At 51.5% G+C, this 20,516-nt stretch overlaps 2 protein-coding genes across 6 annotated transcripts in view; both read right to left on the reverse strand.

The window, feature by feature from the left end:
• The window catches only part of PPFIBP2 (PPFIA binding protein 2), a 159,370-nt gene that overhangs the window by 123,901 nt on the left and 14,953 nt on the right, over nt 1-20,516 (reverse strand). The window contains exons 1-2 of one of the 5 annotated variants that reach the window (XM_070046149.1): nt 16,296-16,445; nt 3,344-3,441 (exon numbers count right to left, since the gene is read on the reverse strand). In XM_070046149.1, coding sequence (XP_069902250.1) covers nt 3,344-3,407 — 64 coding nt within the window. In that variant the 5' untranslated portion in view covers nt 3,408-3,441; nt 16,296-16,445. Of the gene's footprint in view, nt 1-3,343; nt 3,442-16,295; nt 16,446-20,516 lie in introns of those variants that run through there. The other 4 variants (XM_060303558.2, XM_060303557.2, XM_070046150.1 and 1 more) reach the window with 4 other exon arrangements.
• LOC115839534 (synaptotagmin-9) overlaps nt 3,423-20,516 on the reverse strand; it is a 265,953-nt gene continuing 248,859 nt past the window's right edge. The window contains exon 7 of the mRNA XM_060303562.1: nt 3,423-3,441. Within this exon, the coding sequence (XP_060159545.1) occupies nt 3,439-3,441 (3 nt within the window). The 3' untranslated portion in view covers nt 3,423-3,438. The remainder of the gene's footprint in view (nt 3,442-20,516) is intronic.

Consider the following 20,516-nt stretch of genomic DNA (forward strand, 5'->3'; position numbering starts at 1 on the left):
TCTACATTAATTAATTACAAAAATCCCTAAGCTCTGTGGCCCAATTTGGCCCAGCCAACTTGAAAATGAGGATGGTTTTAATAATCTTGAGGAAAAGTATCCCACACAAAAGCATTCAGTAATTATCATTCTTTTTATTGCAAATGGCACAGCACATATGCCCTCCAGACACTCGCTAATAACCTCAGTGTTGCATTCTCCGTCAAATAGCTCCCGTCAAACGTCTGTGTGAGCCAATTACTACGGAAGAGATGGCTCACGAGAGGTACCAACCACCGACTCTTGGAGAAAATTAGTGATTGTTCCAAAAGGATCAGCCAAACAAAGGTACAAGTAGAGAAAATAATCAGCGAAGTTCAGCATGCAGCCAGATAAAACACAGGCACGGAAACCAGTAACTGCCTCCTAATCAATGAACAGGGGAGCTGAGTCACAAAAGTAAATAAAGTACACGTGACAGATATCTATTAAACCCCTATTGTGCGTTGCACTGAAGATGCAGCAACAAAGCCCCTGTCATCATAGAGCTTACATTCTGATGCATGAGGCACATAATAAAAAAAGAGACAAATATGAACGTAATGGGTCAGATGGTGATATGTGCTATAAAGAAACAAAAAAAGGATGAAAGGACGGGGCTGATGTGGGGATGCTATATTAGAGAGTGTCAGGGAAGGCCTCAGACACAGTGATATTTCAGTACAGATCTGACCTGAGTGTACTTGGAGGAGAACATTCCAGCAGAGGGGACAGCAAGCACAAAGGCCCTGAGACAGCCAGTGCTAAAGGGAGACGAGCCAGATGGAAAGTGTAGGGGGTGCAGCCACAAAGGCAGCCAAAGGCCAAATCGTATAGAGTGTTGACTTCAGATTTTTTTTTCCAGATGTTGGGGGTAGGAGTTTATTAATTAATTAATTAATTTTTGCTGTGTTGGGTCTTCGTTTCTGTACAAGGGCTTTCTCTAGTTGCGGCGAGCAGGGGCCACTCTTCATCGTGGTGCACGGGCCTCTCACTATCGTGGCCTCTCTTGTTGCGGAGCACAGGCTCAGTAGTTGTGGCTCACGGGCCTAGTTGCTCCGTGGCATGTGGGATCCTCCCAGACCAGGGCTCGAACCCGTGTCCTCTGCATTAGCAGGCAGATTCTCAACCACTGCGCCACCAGGGAAGCCCGGGACTTCAGATTTTTATCCTGAGATGGGAAGCCATTGAAGAGTTGTGGGGAGAGTGATGTGATTTGATTATTCTGCTGCTCTGTGGAAGGCAGGCTACAAGGGGGCAAGAGCAGAGCAGAGACTGCTCAGAGACCATGCATTAATCTTGAAGACCCCAGGCAAGTCTAGGAGGCATGCACAAGCCTTAGCTAGACAATGAAAACTACAAAACACAGATGGGTGAAATAAGGACCTGAATAAATGAGAACTCCGCTGTGTCCCTAGAGAAGACTTAGCATGGTAAAGACTTTTTGTCCCTCATTAATTTATCAAGAGCTAATATTTTATAGTCTTACTATATGCCAAGCTTTGTTTTAAGCACCTTACACGTATAAGCACAGCAACCTTCTTAGGTGGGTTCTATTATTATTCCCATTTTAATGTGAGGAAACGGAGGCATGGTTCATGCAGGTAACTTGACGCAGAGCTAGGATCTGAACCAAGCAGTCTGGCTACAGATGCTCCCCCGACTAACCCACAAAGGACGCCTTGGGACATCTTAGACCACCTCGCTGCAAACTCTCATGTCTGTTCCAGAGAAGTCCGTGGAACCCTTCCAGAAGAAGCCTGCCAGGGTGGAGGCCTAAGGAAATGGGAGAAGGAGGGAGCACGTAGTACTGGAAGGCAAGAAGGATGGGTGTTCCGGGATCCACACGACCCACACCAGGGCCCACCTTCCACACCCACTGCAGAGCCCCAACCAAGGCAAGGCCCCGAGGATCCAGACATGCAGTCCTCTCCCACAGACAGAGGGGATTTTGCCAGAGATTTTGTCATTTCAGGAATGCCTGTGTGGGGAAATTAGGAGGCAGGAGGAGGAACTGACCTCACACAAGGCTACCTTCTCTAGGCGGTGTCCCATTTATCCGTCCTAGCCATCCAAGAGCTCTGCTCACTCCAGGGGCTCTCAAAGTCTCTTCCTTGCCCCTTGGCTGGGGGCTCAGCAGTGCTGACAGCCTGAGATGGTCTGAGAGTCTGACCCTGTGGCTCTGATCTCAATGCACAGGAGGCCCCGGAAGCTTCCAGATGCGACTCTCTGAAAGGACCGCTAGGAAACCCATGCTCTTGGCCATTTCCTCTCAGTAGGGCTTCAGGGACCCTGATCTAGAGCAGGACATTCCAACCTCTGGAGCCTCTGAAAAGTGGGATGTTAGTTACGGCCTCCCAAGGACCCTTCTGTCCACTGAGAAATTAAGAGCCTGACAGATGACAGGTAGAACACGTCCTCTATCCCCGGTGCAAACACCCAGAGCCCTCAGTGTGTCAGGTGTATCTGCAGGACAGAAGGAAAGGCAAGGGGGCAATGCCCAGTGCTCTGTGCATGCCCTGGGCTCTAGCCACACTCAGCCCAAACCTTCCCGCAGCCCTAGCTCCATACAATGATACAATGAGGAGCAAAGTCCCAAAGAAACACACCCAGTCAACAAATAAGGCCACTGACCTGTATCAGGTAAGGACAGAGAGAAGGCCTGGGGCCTGCAGGGAAAGATTTCCAACAATGACAGGCTTATTCTAACCAGTATGGGCTTCGGTTGTCCCCATCAAGGAGTTAATCAGCTCAACAGCCCACTGGCAGTCCTTTCCAATTAACCAGTTTTGCTGGATCTCGTCTAGAGAATAATCCTAACTGGCTAAGGCAAACATGAAGCCAAACAGTTACGATGGATAAAAAACATATAGAACCTTCTTCAGGTGATTAGGTGAATCAAGACAAAACTGCTTCCTGACTCTCAAACAAACTGGAGACCAGCCGGGAAAGGGAGCTGACACCAGCGTTCGGGGCAAAGTCTGCGAGATTGCAAGTTTCAGCTCGACTGTAATAAGCCATGATGTGCTCTGAAAACTTGACAATAAAATCAATCTCACTGCACCTGTTGCAGCCAGGATCCAAACTGCGATACAGTTATACAGATGCTAAAAGATGGTGCCTCTGTACTCTCAACAGAGCCCTAGACTCACACCAGATATCAAAGAGTCCAAGTTTGCACTGTTAAAAAAGAGGTGGCGCACACAGTAAAATAAAAGAAATCCAACAGGGGCCTTGTCTCTGCACCCAAAAAAAAGTCCAATGAGAGGAAACGGTTTCTCAGTGCGGAGGATGAGCTGTGGGTTGCCAGGACCCCTGACCATACCTGCAATGATCCCGTCCATCTGCTCCAGGGCAGCTTCCAGCACGTGACTCGCATCAGAAGCCATGAGTCCTTTTCCCTGCTTAGTCTCCTCCTTCTCACTGAAAATTCAAATACAGAACAAAGGAAAAATTACAGGGTTCCACATTACGTACCCAAGACCGCCAAGCCCTCTCAATTCCACCATCACAACCGCACTCTCATAGGAATCTTGGTAGCCACGTGTGGTTTCTGCCATCGCCATGGCTTCGCCCTCCAGGCACACGTGTTCCTAATCCATGAATCTTCCGCATGTGCTTGTGTCATGAAAAGCCACTAGGGCTCTCCGGAGTGACCTGCAGCAGCGAGACAGCGATTGCCACTCCTACCATCATTACAGTCACGGCCCCAGAAGCTCCAGCCACCCCTGGGGGCGGCTCAAGGCTCCCCTAAGGTTGGGGAAAAGAAAGCCGGGCTGTGCCCTGCAGCCATGGGTCGCAGCAGGCATTGGCGGTCTTCTATCTGCATTTGTCTCACACCTGCAATGCTCTCCTTGGGCAGGTGTGACCCAGGCTGAGAGGCCTCAACTGCCGCTTTCACTTCTCAAGTGGGCCAACGGGCCCCATCTGGGAAGGCTGCAGGCGCGCTATTGTGGGGAGAGTACTGTCCCTGGACCCAGGAGCACTGTCTCTTACCATTTTAGTTCTACTCCACCCAGCACCATTCAAGGTACATAATCCCATCTTCCCAGGGCTGGAGAATTTCTCCGAAAGTACAGTGTAGCCACTCCCCTAACGCTGAGTCTCCCTTCTAATGGCAGAGGCGGCAGTTGGCCCCATCTCCGGGCAGCTCTGCCTCTTAGAAAGGCCTTTCAGCTCAACTGTCTTCTTACAGCCTCTTCTCATTTTTCTTGCTTCCCGCCCCCTTCCTGGGTGGCAGGGAGAGACTGACACGACAGCATTTGTAATCCTAAGAAGAGGCTTAGCTCACGTCTGTGAACTGGAGGCAGGTGTGCCCAATAGGCCTAAGTGCGACGGAGGAAAGAGGCAGAGCTCCTGGACCCAAGGGTGGCACAGGTCAGGGAACAAGGGGTTCTGCTGCTCATCTTACCCATGAAGTTAGACCTTTGGAGTGAAGAGAGGAAAGTGAGCAACCACTGGAAAGTGGCTTTGGAGATGCTGTGGATAAGAATGTCAGGACCACAAAGAACCATACTGGACAGCACCAGGTAGGAACAGTTAAATACCCTGGGTTCAAAGCCAGCTCTGCCATCTACTGTGTGATCGCCAAACCTCAGCATCCTCATCTGTAAAATAGGGATGATAACAGCACCTAACTCACAGGGCTGATGTCATGGTTAAATGAGTAATTAATATTTCACTGAAAATGCATGTCTTGCATGTTAGTAAGGGCTCAATAAACTTCAGCCTTTTTTTTTTTGCTTTTTAAAGTGAGGAGATAATCTCAGGATGTATTTGTGCCAGGATAGCTCACCGGATGAGGGACTTTAAACTAAAATGGGGTAGGTTCAGGGAGGGAGAACCCAAAGAAGCCCAAGAGGCTGGTCCTTTGGAGGAGATAAGCAAAGAAAGGTAAGCTACGCGTGTGGAAGGGGAGGGCGTGACTCACAGGTGCAAAGGCCCAGAAATGGTCAGAAATGGGCGCTGAGCCTCAGCAGTGCAAGAACCGTCAGGCTATCGGCTCAGGGGAGTGAGAAAAGGAGCTTCGCGGGGGGGTGGAACCTCACTGGCACCTCAGAGCTGTGGCAGGAACCAGGCAGGGCTACAAAAAGGAGCAGCCCAGACCGCTACAGAGCAAGTGTGGGCGCAGATCTCAGGGTCTGAACAGGAGCAAGCCGGGGAGGGGATGTGGGTGGAGAAGAGGCAGCAGGACAAGGGGAGGTAGCAGAAGTGGGGCAGCATTCAGCACAGGCACATCTGCTTGGCCATATGGGGTATTAAAAGTCTCAAACATGTCCTACCCTCTGAGGACTTCCCAACCGCTCCCAGCAAAAAAAAATCCAAAGTCCATACTGTGACCTAACGGAAGCAGCTCGGCAGGATCCGGCCAGGCCAGCCCCACACGGCCCTCCCCCTCGATCCCCATGCTTCGGCAGCCTCCGTCCCTGTCCGCTCCCCCAGGACTCCAAGCCCCCTTTCCTCCTCTGCAAGTGTGCACCTGCCGTCCCTCTGTCCTGAGCTCACGTCCCCAGCTCTCTGGACGGCTCATCAGTCCTCAGCCTTCGGGCCTCAGCTCTGAAGTCTCTTCTCAGAGACGCCTTCCTTGCACGCCTGCATCTAAAGCAGCCCCTTGACAGCACAGCGGTTCCGAAGAATCTCGTCCATCTACATTTCCTTGCTAACTGGCCTTGCTCACCCCAACGTGCCCGGTGCGTAGCAGAGTGACCGGCACAAGGGAGTTTATGAGTAAATACTTGTGAATAAAAGACGGATCCATGTGTCCAACACGGCCTGAACCCTGTTGTGCTGGACACTGGAGGGAATATTGATAAATCAGGCCTAATCCCTGCTCCCATGGACCATGCAGTCTAGTGGAGACGACAGAAGTATGAACAAATAATTATGACACAGCGTGAGGTATGCGGATAGAGGCGGGTACGTAGTTTCCCTGGGCCTTAAAGGATGGGTAGGAACTTTCTCAGTAGACAAGGGCGATTCCAGGCAGAGGGGGCAGTGCATGAAAGCCAGGAAAACATGTAAAGACAGGATGTAGTTGGCAAATGTCAGAACGGTTGACGAAATTATACAGGAACATCCGGCTGCTCACCATGAGTCAAAACCCTCCATGGAATTCACTTCAGCGTGATAAGGGCAATTAATGAGAGGAGCTTGGGAATTACACCCACGGCTTCAGGGATCTGGACGCCCGTGCTTGGCAACTCAAGTGGCCTCAGATGTAAACTTGATAGAGATTTTTAAAAAGACCTCATATTTCAGCAAACTGGCTCCATTGGGGGCCTTAGTACCTGGGTGAAAGGTAAGAGAGCAGTCAGAAGGTGCTGAGCCCGGAGGCCCCCTGCAACAGAAGGGCCATGACAGATGACCCATGGGCCCTCTGCCCGAGGATGAGTTTGTACCTGGCAGATAGCAAGTTGGGTGGATCCGTAGGAGCTGGTGAAATATGAGTCAAAGGTATATCATCTTCATGGCCCAGGACCTGGGCCAGTAAGACTGCAAGCGCTCGGGAGCCAGAACCTGCTTTGGGTGGCTGACGAACTCAGCTCTGGGTCTGAGATGACGGCAGGATGCAGGGAGAACGGGCTCTGCCAGCCTCTGATGCAGAGCGGCTATGAGGGGTCAGTGGTGTGGGGTACAAGGGGGACCGCTGAAGGCCAAATGTGCCGTAGGAGCCAGGCCTCCAGGCGCATCTGTGAACACGGACACTCTGCAATAGGGAAGCCACGATTCCATTCACCGACCATTCCCATGCTGGCAGCTACAGCCATTTCCTTCCCTCACAAGGTTAGGGCTCCCCATCAGTAACGCACCCCTGCTTTCAAGGAACTGTGGGTCCCAGAGGCAAACGTGGGATCCGGCTGCACTCAGTGTATCTGTTCATCCCCACAGAGACACAGCACCTCCCTTGGGAGCCTAGGTTCATCTGGGATGTGGGGCTTAAGTGCACAAAGCACCAGAAGCTGCGTGCGAGGAGGCCCCCCGCAGAGGAGTAAGGTGAAGAGGCTGGGGGGCACATCTGCAAGAGGCAGTAACCCAAGAGCTGGGAAAGAGAGCAGGATCCAGGGCAAACTCCAAAGGGGCGCGCGAAAGGCAGGGCAGCCTCTAAGCAGGTGGTGGGGAATGGAGGTGAAACCAGGTTCTTCACCCATGAGAGGGGAGCTGCGGCAGCCACCCAGGCTGGACAGCAGAGGAGCTGAGAGACTTGAAGGGGGGCGCCCCACCAGCCCAGGAAGGAGAGGAGCAGGCAGAGGAGGACGCGGCGCTCTTAACACGCTCAGTCCAGTGACGGTTGCTGTATTGGCCGAAAGCGGTTTTCATTCTCTCTGGACACTTGGACTATTAACACAGCCCTGCATTTGACCCTGACGAGCAGGTAGCCTTCTCAAACCAAGAAACTGGCTCACCCTGAGCTGCAAAGATAAGGTAGGGAATGTTGTTTAAGGAAAGAAAAGGTGTGGTCCATTCCTCATGCATCCTTCCCCTCCCCCACAGGGCTCTCTAGAGGCTGTCATCTGCCCACCTGTGAAGGTACCTGATGCTGGGCCCCCCTAACACAGGGCTTGACCCTCCTCTTTGCTACCAGCCAGGGAGGAAACAACCCTGCAGCTGTGAGACCAGCCAGCGAGGAAGGAACAGCCACGTTTTACGACAGCGTCTGTGAGAGGTGTCAGAGTCACATGATCTGCGTCACACAGAGGCTGGTTTGGCACTTTGAATCTGAATAGGAGGCACGGTTAGGTGAAGTTTAGAAAGTGAGCCACAATTAGTCACCCATCACCTGGTGGACTCTAAGGCGGTAACTTAGATACGGTATTAACTACCCTCATGCTCAGCAACAGAGACTCAGAAGGAGGCAGGAATGGCTGACTAAGTAAGTCTTGGGCAACTAAATCTTAACTTGTCCCACCCATGCTGAAATGCAAGCTTCCATTCCATTTTATAAACCACTTTTCTCTCACTAAAAGTGGTTAGGGATGCAAGTGTTTTGCGCAGGCTCGGACTGTCCTGGATGGAGGAAGGAATCAGGAACAGATCTAGAGTCCCTGGTACCCTCCAGGGTCTCCTGCCAGGGCTGCACCTCAACTCCTCACAGCTGCAGCCAGATGGGCGCCCGCATTCCTGCGTAGAAAGCAAGAACTGGGGAAGGAGCCCTCAGCCAGGAACCCACCACCACCAAACTCAGACTCATCTCAGACCTCTCCTGGCCCCAAATGGTCAACAGGTGGTAAAGAAGTATCACCACATCACCACAAACCGAAGACTCTTCCCCACAATTCACTGGTCACCCATAAACCACAGGGGCTCCTTCTTCAAATGGTTATTTAAAGGAATACCTGTTTTTATCCCTAAGCTGAGGAGATGGCCTCTTAAAAGGATATAGGGGGAAAAAAAAAAAAGGATATAGGAAACTTACCTCTTTGGGATAGTAGAGAAAGAAGCCATTTTCAGCATTACAAAAACAATAATAAAGATGGGGAAGACATACAAAGAAAATTGACGGCAGTGCCTACATTCTCAATCACATCCCATATCGACCAATATTAACTTTCTTTTTAAAGGACAAGTAAGAACATAGGGTTTACAGCCAGACTGTCTTGAGTTAAAACCTGGCTCTGCTGCATAATGGCTGTGGGTCTTTAAAGAGATTACTTAATCTCTCTGAGCCTCAACTGTCTCATCTGTAAAATCAGTATAAAACCAATCTCATTATGGGCAAAAGTAAACAAGAGGTAGAGCTCAGATAAATATAGGAGATTGAAGTCAAACATCTACTTTAGCTACCCACTGAAACAAGAGGAATTTATTTTGAAAGACATAAACCCACAAGGACATGGAGAATGTGATAAGGGACATAAGGGTGATGCTGGGGCGACAGCTATGCAGCAAGCAGAAAAGGGCAGTTGGTCCATGTTGGAGGGCTTCCAAAGGTTCTGGGAGAGATTTCTTTAGTAATAGGAAATTAACAGAACACCTGATGCCTCTGAACATCTTCAGAGATCTATACAGTTGGTGAAGAATTTGTTTAATTCCATGATAAGAAAATAGCAAACCAAGCAAATGACAAAAGAACTCTGAGGAAACCAAAAAGTAAAAATAATCTTCGTCCTTACAATAAAACATCACAAACGTGTGGATTTAACAGAAATTGCACTGGCAGGATGGGGAGATGGAAAAGTCCTCGTGAGTGGTGGGAACAAGGTTGGAGAGAGAGCTGATTCCTTATCTTCTAGGGTGGGAACTCAGAAGTCACTAGATAACGACAACTGAAAAAAAGTAATAAAGTAGCAGAACAAGCATTTTCCCAGTCCTATGGATAAAAATACTAAGAGTTTGAAGTGGCTGCACCTGAGGAAGGGCAATGGGGTGGGTAGATGGGGAGACGACTACTTTAACAAATCATATACAATTATTTGAGCCTTTAAATTGTGCAGATATATAGTAGTGATAAAAATAAAAACAATCAAAAAGATTAAAAGAGATAAAATGTGTGGTGTGCCTGGCACAGAGTCGAGATTTGATTAACGTGCGCTCCTTTCTCCTCGCAGCTACTGTATTATTGGGCAGGTGTCTGTTAGCTACCTACTAAGAGTTTATCCAACATTATCTCACTTAATCCCGCGTGCCACTTAGGAGTTATTCTCCCCCTTTACAGAGGAGCAAACAGATTAAGCAATGTGCCTGAGGATGGGCACTGTTCTTCCTCCCTTCCAAATTTCTTCTGAGACAGGAGCCCAGTGGAGGGTTTTGAGCACAGGAGGGTCTAACTTACCCTTTAAAAGGATCATTTTGGCTGCTGCTTGAACTGCGGGTGGGGAAGGTGGGGCGGTGCAGCAGTGAACACAAGAAAACCAGGCAAGAGATAAAGGCAGCTTGGACCACAATGATTATGGTAGCTGTTCTATGAGGGCGAAGCCAGTAAGTTCTACTGATAGATTGGGCGTGGGCATGAGAGAGATGGGTGAAACATGATTACAAGGCTTTTGCCCTGAGCCCCTGGGAGAGCGGGGAGAACTGCAGGAGCAACAGTCGGGGGGTGGGGGGTGGGGAAGGGAGGGATGGGTAAAATCAGGAGGTTGGTTTTGGAAATATTCAGTTTAAGATGCCCGGGATATCTAGAGAGATATGCTGAGTAGGCATTTGGAAATTCAAGTCTGATATTCAGAGAGAAATCTGGGCTGGAGATAATCTGGGAGCCGTTTGCATAAAGGTGGTATTTAAAACAACTGTGTGAAGTAAGTTAAGTAGTGTAAGACCAAAAAAAAAAAGAAAAGAGGCCCCAGGACTCTTTGAAACACTCCAACGCGCAGTCAGGGAGGAGAACCAACGAAAGAGGCTGAAGAGGAGAACCGAGACAGGGGTGCCCTAGAAACCAATGAAGCGTTCAGTGTAGAGGACAAAATCGGGGCGCCGAGTGCTACCGAGTCAGACCAGAGGCCATCTTCTCCCCAAAGGCTCGCTGGAGGTGATCTCACCTGCTTCATAGCCCCACCTGCCCCTGCCTTACCTCCCCCTCGACTGCAAGGGCCTGACTTGTTGCCCTGCCTCAGGCAGCCTCTTCACTCACCTGCACGAGGGGCTCACCTACTCAGTGCCCCTCGAGTCTTGGAGTTTGTCAGAATCACCTGGAGAGCCAATGGAGCACGAGGCCCAGGCTCATCGACGGAGAAGAGCGCCAGGTGATTCTGAGGCTGACCGAAGTCGAGCCACTGACGGAATGCAAACGCAGCTCCCAGCCGGGCACTCTTCTGCTTGGTCAGGAGTCTCGCGGGCTCACCACCAGCCGGGGCAGAATTATGCTTCTTACCGCGCCCACTCAATCTTCTCAGCTGCAACTCTAACTCTCATCATATGCCTTGGCAAACCTCTGCCCCATCCCAGCCAAATGTCTTATCATCCGGGGACAGATTCTAGGTGTTAACTGCCTGAACCAGTGGCTTTCCTGCTTTTATGTCCATGCCAGAGGCTTTCCCTACTAACTTCCCACTTTCTCTTCGAGCCAATTCTCCCAGAAAACCATGTGTATGATTAGGCCACTCAAGATGGCTGCTCTCTTGTTCTCTGTACATCCCCTGCCCAACCAGTGCCTGCTTTACCCATAACTTATGCACATGACTGACCTTCCTACATACTTGCCTCAGGCCCCCGCTAATGACAGCTTGCCAGAGGGGTGGTGAGGGGCGTGCCCCTCTACTTGTTTCCCTGGTAACTAATAAGCCCATCTGAGGTCAGTTTCCCCCGTAACTGGCAATCTCCCCTTCCCCAAGGATCGTAGACTGCCACCATGTCCTGCCCGCCGTCTGCTGCACGTGGTGGGGTGTCGCTCCAGGACCTTGCTTCAGACATGTGAGCTCCCCAGTCCATTAAACCACCCATGTCTCTGCTGTTGACTCTGGGCTATTTCTTTGGTCTTGAAGCTGGGCAAGCACAGGCCTTGTAGGCCTGCAGGATTCAGCCCAACACCATGCTTGACCCTGCCCACCTAAATGTGATCTCCGCATCTCTTTGACCTTGCAGGAAAAGGGTGAGAACAGCTGTGCACAGCCATCTTCTCTGCGAGCCTTCCACGGGTCTGGGCCCCCGAGAGCATCCCCCCTTCTGTAAGCCCCAAAGAAACTTTTAATTACTGATAAAATAAAACAGTGGGGGGCTTCCCTGGTGGCTCAGTGGTTGAGAGTCCGCCTGCCAATGCAGGGGACGCGGGTTCGTGCCCCGGTCCGGGAAGATTCCACATGCCGCGGAGCGGCTGGGCCCGTAAGCCATGGCCGCTGAGCCTGCGCGTCCGGAGCCTGTGCTCCGCAACGGCAGAGGCCGCAACAGTGAGAGGCCCGTGTACCGCAAAAAAAAAAATAAAACAAACAAACAGTGGGAAACTAAAGCCTGGGAGATAGTGGGGGCTTGGAGAAGGAGTAGCAGCAGGTGGCCCATCCCCCTTCCTACAACCTGACACCCTCCTCCCTCTCCATGCCCTCACTTTCAGTGGACCCCAATTGATGGCCTTCCCAAAACTGCTCCCCATCTCACCTCAGTGATGCCACCACAGTCGCCAAGCCAGAAACCTGGGGGTCATCCCTGGCCTTCCCTTCTAAAGGCCACTGGTCTTAACTGGAAGCTGAGAGGCTCCTAGGGGTGGCAGGCAAGTCTGCAAGTCTGCATGGACCCCGAGGCCCGACTGAGGCCCTGTCCAGCCCTGAGGTCTTTGATCCCACGGGGACGGGCCTGACAGTGCAGAAAAGCAGCACACCTGGCCTCAGGGCCACGGCAGGGCCTATAGACACCAACACTGTATCAGGACTGAAGGACAAGGCCACGGGCATTAACTTCCCATCAGGACAGGGGAGCCAGACACAGAGACACCCTGTCACTACGAAGGGGAGTCAGAGCTGAGCAGAGGGGCCAGGTTGCTGAGAAAGCAGCTGTCAGAGCCGGTGACCGCCTTTCGTGAATATCTGAGTCTAATAAAAGTGAAGAGGTGCAGACGGTTTCTTTTGTCAGTGAATAGAAGCTTAAATAGCCTAAGAAAAACTGCACAGGAGAAAATAAAAGGATGCTACTTAAGGTGAACAAGCACACTTAACTTGTCCCCGTCGAATCGTGGTATCAGCAACTCCTAATAACAAGCATTCGTTTAAAGCTCTTGGCTTCAGAAATGTTTTTCACACCTAAGGCTTCTCATTCCCACCTAAACATCCCAGATCAAGCTGCTCTGATTAGTGGGCCAGTTAAGCTGAGCCCAGTGGGTGCCAATATAAGTCAGAATCCCTGAAGGGCCCTAAGCCTAGGTGCAGGCTGGCGGTGCTGGCTGGCGACAGGGGACAGATGCAATATTTCTTGCTCAGTGTCTTCTTCCCGCTGGACCAGATTAGTGAGCTGCGAGCACTGGGCATTCCCAGCCACTCCCTGTTGGGCGAGTTCCAAAAGATCCCTAAGAACACTTGTGCTGGGGCCTGGCTCTCTCGAGCCCACAGGAAGGAGAGCTTCGGCTTTCTGGCCCTTCCATTTGAAGCCCAGCCCTGCTCCTGTCACACGTCACCGCTCCTGCAGCAGCCTTCTTTGGCACGCCTGAACCCAGATGCTTCCATTTAAGCACTTACCTAGAAAGCACTCGCCCTTCTCACCAAACAACCGCCCTTTAAACAGGGCTCCGTGATCCCAAACAGCTCTTCCACCAACATGTAATAGGGGACTCAGTCCCAAAGCTGAACAGCGTTCTCTAAGGAATTCAGTGAGCACCAGGTACTGAACCTCACCTCTAGGCACCGTGAGCTGGACCCCTCCTGGCTTAGCTGTTCCCCCAGACACAGGAGTGGCATCCTCCTCTTCCTTGAAAGGGCAGTCTTCTTCAGAGAAACACCACCCCAAAGACATGAGCATGAGACACCTCGAGCCCAGCCCACAAGGAGGGACACGGGCTCTGGCCGGGAAACCGGTATGAGAGAGTGCAAGGTTGTCACACCCACACCCAAACCGCTCAGCTGACCCTCTAGGCTGAAGGAGCCAGGAGAGGCGATGTCGAGTTTCTCTCAATGCCTTTGCTCAAGATTTTTAAACATCTGCTTCACCTTCCTGACTGTGCTCACCTCCCATTTTCTGCTCTTGACATTCTGTCCCCAAGCTGGTCTTTTTCCCCAATTCAAGGATTTATTACTGTGGTAAAGAGGCCACAGCAATCTCAGTGACCAAGGCCGTGGGCCTTAAAATAGACCCGCCTGCCAAGGAACAGTTTGGGCAGATGAGTGAGCTGCGTGCACTGGGCATTCCCAGCCACTCCCTGTTGGGCTGCCCTAAGTATTCTTAGGGATATTTTGTCTCAAAAGACAAAGGATACAGGTGCTCCGACAAGGAGAGGGATGGGGGGCGGGGGGAGTGGCTCCAGGCAGGGACCTGTGCCTTTGGGAAGAGTGAGATGGGGAGCCAGACAGCGTCCGGGGGCACAGCTCATCACCAGTCCTCCCACCAGTTTGCCCCTCAAAACTGTGCCGAAGACAAGTACATCCGTGTCTTCACTGCGGTGGGACTCCCTGTAGGTGCCCAGAGAACCTGGGCTGGGAGGTTCTTTTCCTTCCTTCTGAGAGTCTCAGAACGAGTTGCTCTGAGGAGCAAACATAAACGAGAGAGTCCCCTTTGAGGCTGGGATGTGAAGGACCAGGCCGGATGACAAACACCTCGCCCGCTGGAAGATCTAGCTGAGATCTGGTGGCCTGCCCCAGCCCAACAGCTGGCTGGCCGCAGTCCATCGAATGACAGCAGCTCCCTCCAGGGCCACGCAGTCTCCACCTGTCTGTAAGAGCCGCCTGCCTGCAAGTTCACAGAGGGTGAACAGACGCGGCAGCCCCAGTAAAAAGCCTTTGCCTTCATTATCTCACTTAATCTTCCTGGTGACACAGTGCCCTGTGAGGGATATAGTACAATTATCAGCCCCATGTACAAAAGAGGCAGCTGAGACACAAGATATTAAGACTGTGCCGAGGTCCCACGGCCTCTGAAGTGTTCCCAGAGTCCCGCCTGTCTGTCATCTAAGTCTCCGCCTGCTCTCCCTGCCACACTGCCCTGTCCTGCAGATTTGCTCGATGCAGTAAAGAGCTGGGAGACGACGAAGCTGGTTTCCAAGTCCAAACCGAAAGAGCTCAAACACGTGGGGCCATGAGACTCTCTGCTAATGGCTGCCCTGCGTATCTTCATGGGGACTCTGCCTGCTGCCCCGCTTCAACTGTTAACAAGACAGTATCTTATCTGAAAAAAGATACACAGAACGGAGAACAATTCTCATAAAGATGCGTAACCCACAAAAATCAATATATTATTTTTTTTAGATTGGTTTATCTATTTAACAAATACTATTTGCCCCTCTATCATGTGTGAAACCCTGTGGTAGATGCTATGAGGGGAAAAGGAAATGAATTTAAGACTATGTTATTTACCTACCAAGGACCAAAAATCTTTCATCTCTCATCCATGTCGATTAGACTGTGAAGGTTGCATTAGAATTGGGCCTCTATCTGGGATCTGTGAGCCAAAGCCAACAAACTTTGGCTTTTGCCAACGTAGACTTCAGAAATTCATAAATTAATGGTCTTTTTTTTTTTTTTTGCGGTACACGGGCCTCTCACTGTTGTGACCTCTCCCGTTGCGGAGCACAGGCTCCGGACGCGCAGGCTCAGCGGCCATGGCTCACGGGCCTAGCCGCTCCGCAGCATGTGGGATCTTCCCAGACCGGGGCACGAACCTGCGTCCCTTGCGTTGGCAGGCGGACTCTCAGCCACTGCACCACCAGGGAAGCCCCTAATGGTCTAATTTTAAAGCAGCCATGGTATTCTTTTGTGAGAAGAAAAACATCATTTCCCTGAAATTCCCATCCTCTCTAAAATTAAGTTCGGATGGCAATTAACTGCGAGGGTCAGTTCTCCGATGTGACTAGATCAACAGGCAAGTAACTTGGAAAACATCACATGGAAGTTAGTTTCAAAGACAGGCTGAGTTTCAAAAATCAACCATTTCCTGAGCATCTTATGGACAACGAGGTTCACCTTGTCATCCATTTGTTCAAGTTGCTGAACATCCCAGGGGAAGCTCTCGGGTGCCTGGCACCATAGAGGCCCTGGGGATTCCCAGGAAGAAAGACACACACACACAGGGCAACAACAAACCAGGAGGTGTGCTCCCAGGAGAGGGAAGCTCGGCAGGCTCGGGGCACAGCAGCAGCAGGAGGAACGAGACACCAGCACAGTGTGGGCAATCTCAGAAGGCTTCACAGAGGAAGTGAGATTTCTCCAGGTGGGCAGCAGGCACTAATGCAAATGCATTGCAAGAGGAGTAAAGAGCATACCCCAAGGTATGGGGAAGGGTGGGGTATGCATGTAGCTCTGTGTGGCCAGAGAACAACAGGGGAAGAGTGGCAGCAAATGAGGCCGGGACCAGCTTGTGAAGGTCCTCTCACAGCATTTCACCCTCTAGAGCTTGGCCTTTATCCGTTAGGCAAGGGAAACCACTGAAGGGAGCTGCCCATTCTTCTCTAGCAATAGTGCAGAAGCAGGCAAGGACCTGAGGGAAGGATCCTTCTCAGAGGAATCTGCAGGGCTCTCTGGGTGCCCCTCCCCAAGTACAACCAGGCTATGGCAGCCTGTCCACCCCCCCCACCTCAGGAGCTCTCCAACACCCTCCCCCACTCCTCTGACGCAGTATCCCCTTTCACCACCCCAACATTCTGGACAGTGAAGATGGAGGTCTTTCTACTGCGTCAGCAGTCAGCATGCAGGACCATCCCCTGAAACTCCGCCTACCTCTCTCCTGCCACTTCCCCAGCTGGCTCTGCCTCCCCGCCTCCCCGACTGAGGGAGGGGCAGGGCAAGTCAGGACCGGAGAGGCAGAGTGAGCCGGGGAGCAGTGCTTCTTCCTTCTGCGCTCGCGGACAGACGCTGAGCAATGCGTACAGCTCCATCAGACCCTCGTGCACCCGGATCTGTGGGCTCGTACTTCCTTCCTCTCAGACTCCTCGGCAAACGGCCGTGCATCTTTCTTTGATGAGAAACGGAATCCCTCAGTTCCCTTTCTCTCCACCTCAAACCTCCCCTCCGCCCTTTGATCCCCTAACCTATCATCACTGAGGCCGGAACCTCTCCATTACTCCCTCTCTAGGCTGAATCCACATCTCCCCCTCTTCTGCTCCTTCCTCCCAGCCCCCACGGACATCAAAGCCTCTGCTACCTTAGAACACGTCCTCTGGCCCGCATCCCCCAGCTACCATTTCATGCTCTTCCTCTGCTTCACTGCCAAAGGGCTCACCTCCCGTTCTCTCCGACGCCCACCGCTATGAGATTTCCACTTATGTGCCTGATGTGCTCTCTCGTCCATCGAGCTACTTTGGTTATTTTCTTGAGAGGCGGTACGTGCAGGGTGAGGTTAAAGCACAAGCTGGAGAACCGGACCGCCTGGGTTCAGAATCCCTGCTGCAGACTCTCACTCGCCATGCACGTGTCCTAAGGCAGGACGCTCACCCTCAGCGCCTCCGCTCCCTCATCTATAAGATGAGAATAATAAAAGTACTTCCTCAAGAGCGGCTGTGAAGGTAACATGAGACCGGCAATCAGTCAGTGTCAGCTGGGATCACTTTCCTTGGCAAACCGGAGACTCTCCTCTTCTGGCATTTGGGACAAAGTGCTCTCTGGGTCCTTCCTTCACTAAATGTCCTATATCTCAGCTCCACTCACTGCCCCGGGGCCGATTCTGGTTTCCTTCTACAGTCTCTCCCTGGATAATCCATACTTCATTTCCATGGTTATGACTCATAACGCTAGATCGCTCCTGTAAACTCCAGACCCAAACACCCAAATACGCATCAGCTTTATGGCTACGTCTTAGCAGCCCCTGAGATTCTGCATGTTCAGAAACTCTCAGCATGGCCCTGCCCTCGCTTGGAAGCTCCTAGCCTCCTGGAACTGTACACCCTGCACTGCCCTGGGACTCTTCCCTGCCCCCTCCCTCTCCTTCAAACAGCGGCCACATCCCTGGGCATCACTCTGTGCAGGGACGTGCTTCTCCATCTCAACCTTCCCACTCCAGCTGGCCCAGCATGGGTTCAGGTGTCCAGAACTAGGTATTGGAGGGCCTCCTCTCACCTGAACGGTACCCGGCCTCTCCCACAGCAGTCCAAACTCAGGAGTCCGGCATCCAAGGCTAACCACAAATTATCCTGGACATGTGACAGTAATAATAACGGCTGTCATGTATAAAGCACTCACTCTGCTTTGAGTTAAGCATTTATACGCATCTCATATCTCAAGAGTCATAACCATTACTGTCCACATTTTACAGACGAGGAAACTGAAGCTTCGAGAGGTTAAGCTGGTCAAACCACACATCCAGGGAGCAGCAGAGGTGGCATCTGAACCCAGGCAGTCTGACCCCAAGGTCATGTTCTTAACCACTCTGTACTACCTCACCAAGCCTGGTCCCTTCCAACCACATCCTTCTGAGTTCCTGACACTCCAGCCACAGGAGAGCATTCTCATTTTGCCGTGCCCTTTCCATGCTGTCCCCTCAAGCTGAAGGTCCAGTCTCTGGCCATCAGAACTAATTTTTCAAGGCCCAGGTGATTCTCCTTCCTCTATGACAGCATTCCCACCCCTACCTGTGCAAGAGAACTTCTGCTGAGACCCACAACACACGCTCAAGCCTTCATTTAGTTTCTGTTTCGTGTTGCCACGGGGATAGCCACAGGGAGGACACTGGCGGTCTCTCCTTCCCGGACCTTCTCACGGTGTGGCTGTGGGGGGAAGCTGAGTATCTGATTGGTGGGAATGAGAGAGGGAACTGAGCCGAGGGGCCCAGCCCCATCCTTCCCTCTGTTTCCAGGGCCGCCTCGCCAGAGGGAAGAGGCCTGTCCCGTGAGGAAGACTGCAGCCAGCTGGGTCCCAGACAGAGGTGGGTCTGTGGACTCAGCAAAGGGCTCCACTGGGAATCCTATTAGCCACATTCTCTAAACACCTTTATTAGCCCTGGAGCTGATATCTTGGTCTCCACTTGTCTGACTCGTGGTCTTATTTTTCAGTTGATGCCAAACTCAGAGGGCATTTAAGTGGTACACTTACCACACACCCCCCCGCCCTGCCTACCTGGGTCACCCTCAGTGAAGGATGACTGGTCAGAGTTGGTCTGTGTGGCCCACTGGCAACTAACTGATACTACATCTCTGGGGGGATGAGTAGCGATCACTAACAAGGGTGCCCCAGAGCAGCCTGGGGTGACCCCGCCACCATCCACATGGTGCTGTCTGGGAGCCTGGCTCCCCAGCCACCTGCAGATGACCCTGTAATTCACTTTCCCAGGTAGGGTCCCGCCAGGAAGGCAGGCATTTGTTGTAGCCTCTGGATGACACCTGCCAAAGCAAATGAGCCCATTGGTGTCTGGTGTATAGCCCAGCCTTGTCGGTCTGGTCAGCGTGAATCAGACCCCAGGCCACAAACAGCCTCCGATGAATGGATGATGAGGGTGTCTGACCCAGCAGGCTGGCCTCCCACGCCATCCTCACCTCTATCCTCTCCCCTATCCACACCCACCTGCCCCCCGCGGCAGACAGAACCCTGCCCCACTGACAGAACACACCCTTCAAAGACAGCTACCCTCACTGCCTCGGTCACAGCAGAGAACAGGCACGCATGCGCACACAAATTTAGCCCCAGGGAGGAACAAATGACCATCAAGTCGTTCTACCACCTCGACCTGGTGGTAGACAGATTCAGAGAAATGCTTCCAATGCAATCTCAGCTTGACTACTTCCCAAGCTTCATCTCAAAAAACGCCTCCTAAAAAAACAGAACCAGCGAGGGGTTACTGTTGCAGCTGGGTGATGGATAAGGAGATTCATTAAACTACTCCTACTTTTTTGTATGTTTGAATTTTTTTTAATAACGAAAGTTTTGTTTTGTTTTTTTTAAATCCACCACTCAGGGATCTGGGCTTTTCCAGAGGGCAATACCAGATTCTACCTTCCCTTGCTGAGGACCGCCAGAGCTGAGGTTTGAACCTAAGTTCCTGACGACTCAGACGGTGCTCTTTCTGCGGTGCCATTCAGACTCCCTGAAGGTCCTAACATCTGACCAAACTCTCATCCCACCACCGTCCAGACCCTTACCATCTCTCACCTGGATTTCCAAAGCTGCCTCTCCTAGACTTCCTACTTCTAGCTGACTCTTCTTCAACGCTTCTTTCCCAGAGAAGGCAGGGTATGTTTCATAAAGCTCATGACATTACTCCTCTGCTCTCAAAGCCTCTGTGGTTCCTCACTGTTTCGGGAACAAAGCTGCATTCTGTAGCTCAGCCATCCAAGTCCTCCAAAAAGATTCACTTCCCCGTGGTACTCACCGTGCTCTCGGTCAAGCCACTTGCTACTCTCTAAATACAGAAAACTTTTCCTGTTTTCTCTAATTTCTCTTTTTAGGATGCTTTTCTCCACCTATATTTTCAAATCTCACCCATTCTAAGAACTTATCCAAATGCACCAACCCAAGGAAGCCTTTCCTGACACCGCTACCCCCAGGGCCCAAAGGTGGTAGATGCCTCCACTCTGCTCCTGCCACAGTTGCACTCACATTCATCATCTCCTTTCCAGCTCTGTTTATATGATTCCTCAATACGTCTGTCTCCCCTTCCAAATTAAGATGCTTGAGAGCAAGGAGGATGTGCTATTCACTTGTCCATCCTCAGGGAACAGCAACCAGTATCCACTTGCTTACTTTCTCCATACCCGAGGCCCCCTCTCTTTGTGGTCTTATGCTCAGAGGTGAAGGCAGCTCTGCCACAAGGGGCACCTGACCGTGCTTGGGCCTGGCATGAGCTAACTGATGAATGCAATTATATTCCCAAAGCATCGATGGGAGAACATGTCACTTCCCCTAATGGATGATAAAACGAGGCATTTCTCCTCATTCTATGATTTTCGAATGCTAAGCAACAAGAAAAATCAAAAACGGATCTGAATTGGCAAGTTTTCTCTATCATCTAGA

This window comes from Globicephala melas, chromosome 8 (genome assembly GCF_963455315.2).
Source record: "Globicephala melas chromosome 8, mGloMel1.2, whole genome shotgun sequence".
NCBI classification, from domain to species: domain Eukaryota; kingdom Metazoa; phylum Chordata; class Mammalia; order Artiodactyla; family Delphinidae; genus Globicephala; species Globicephala melas.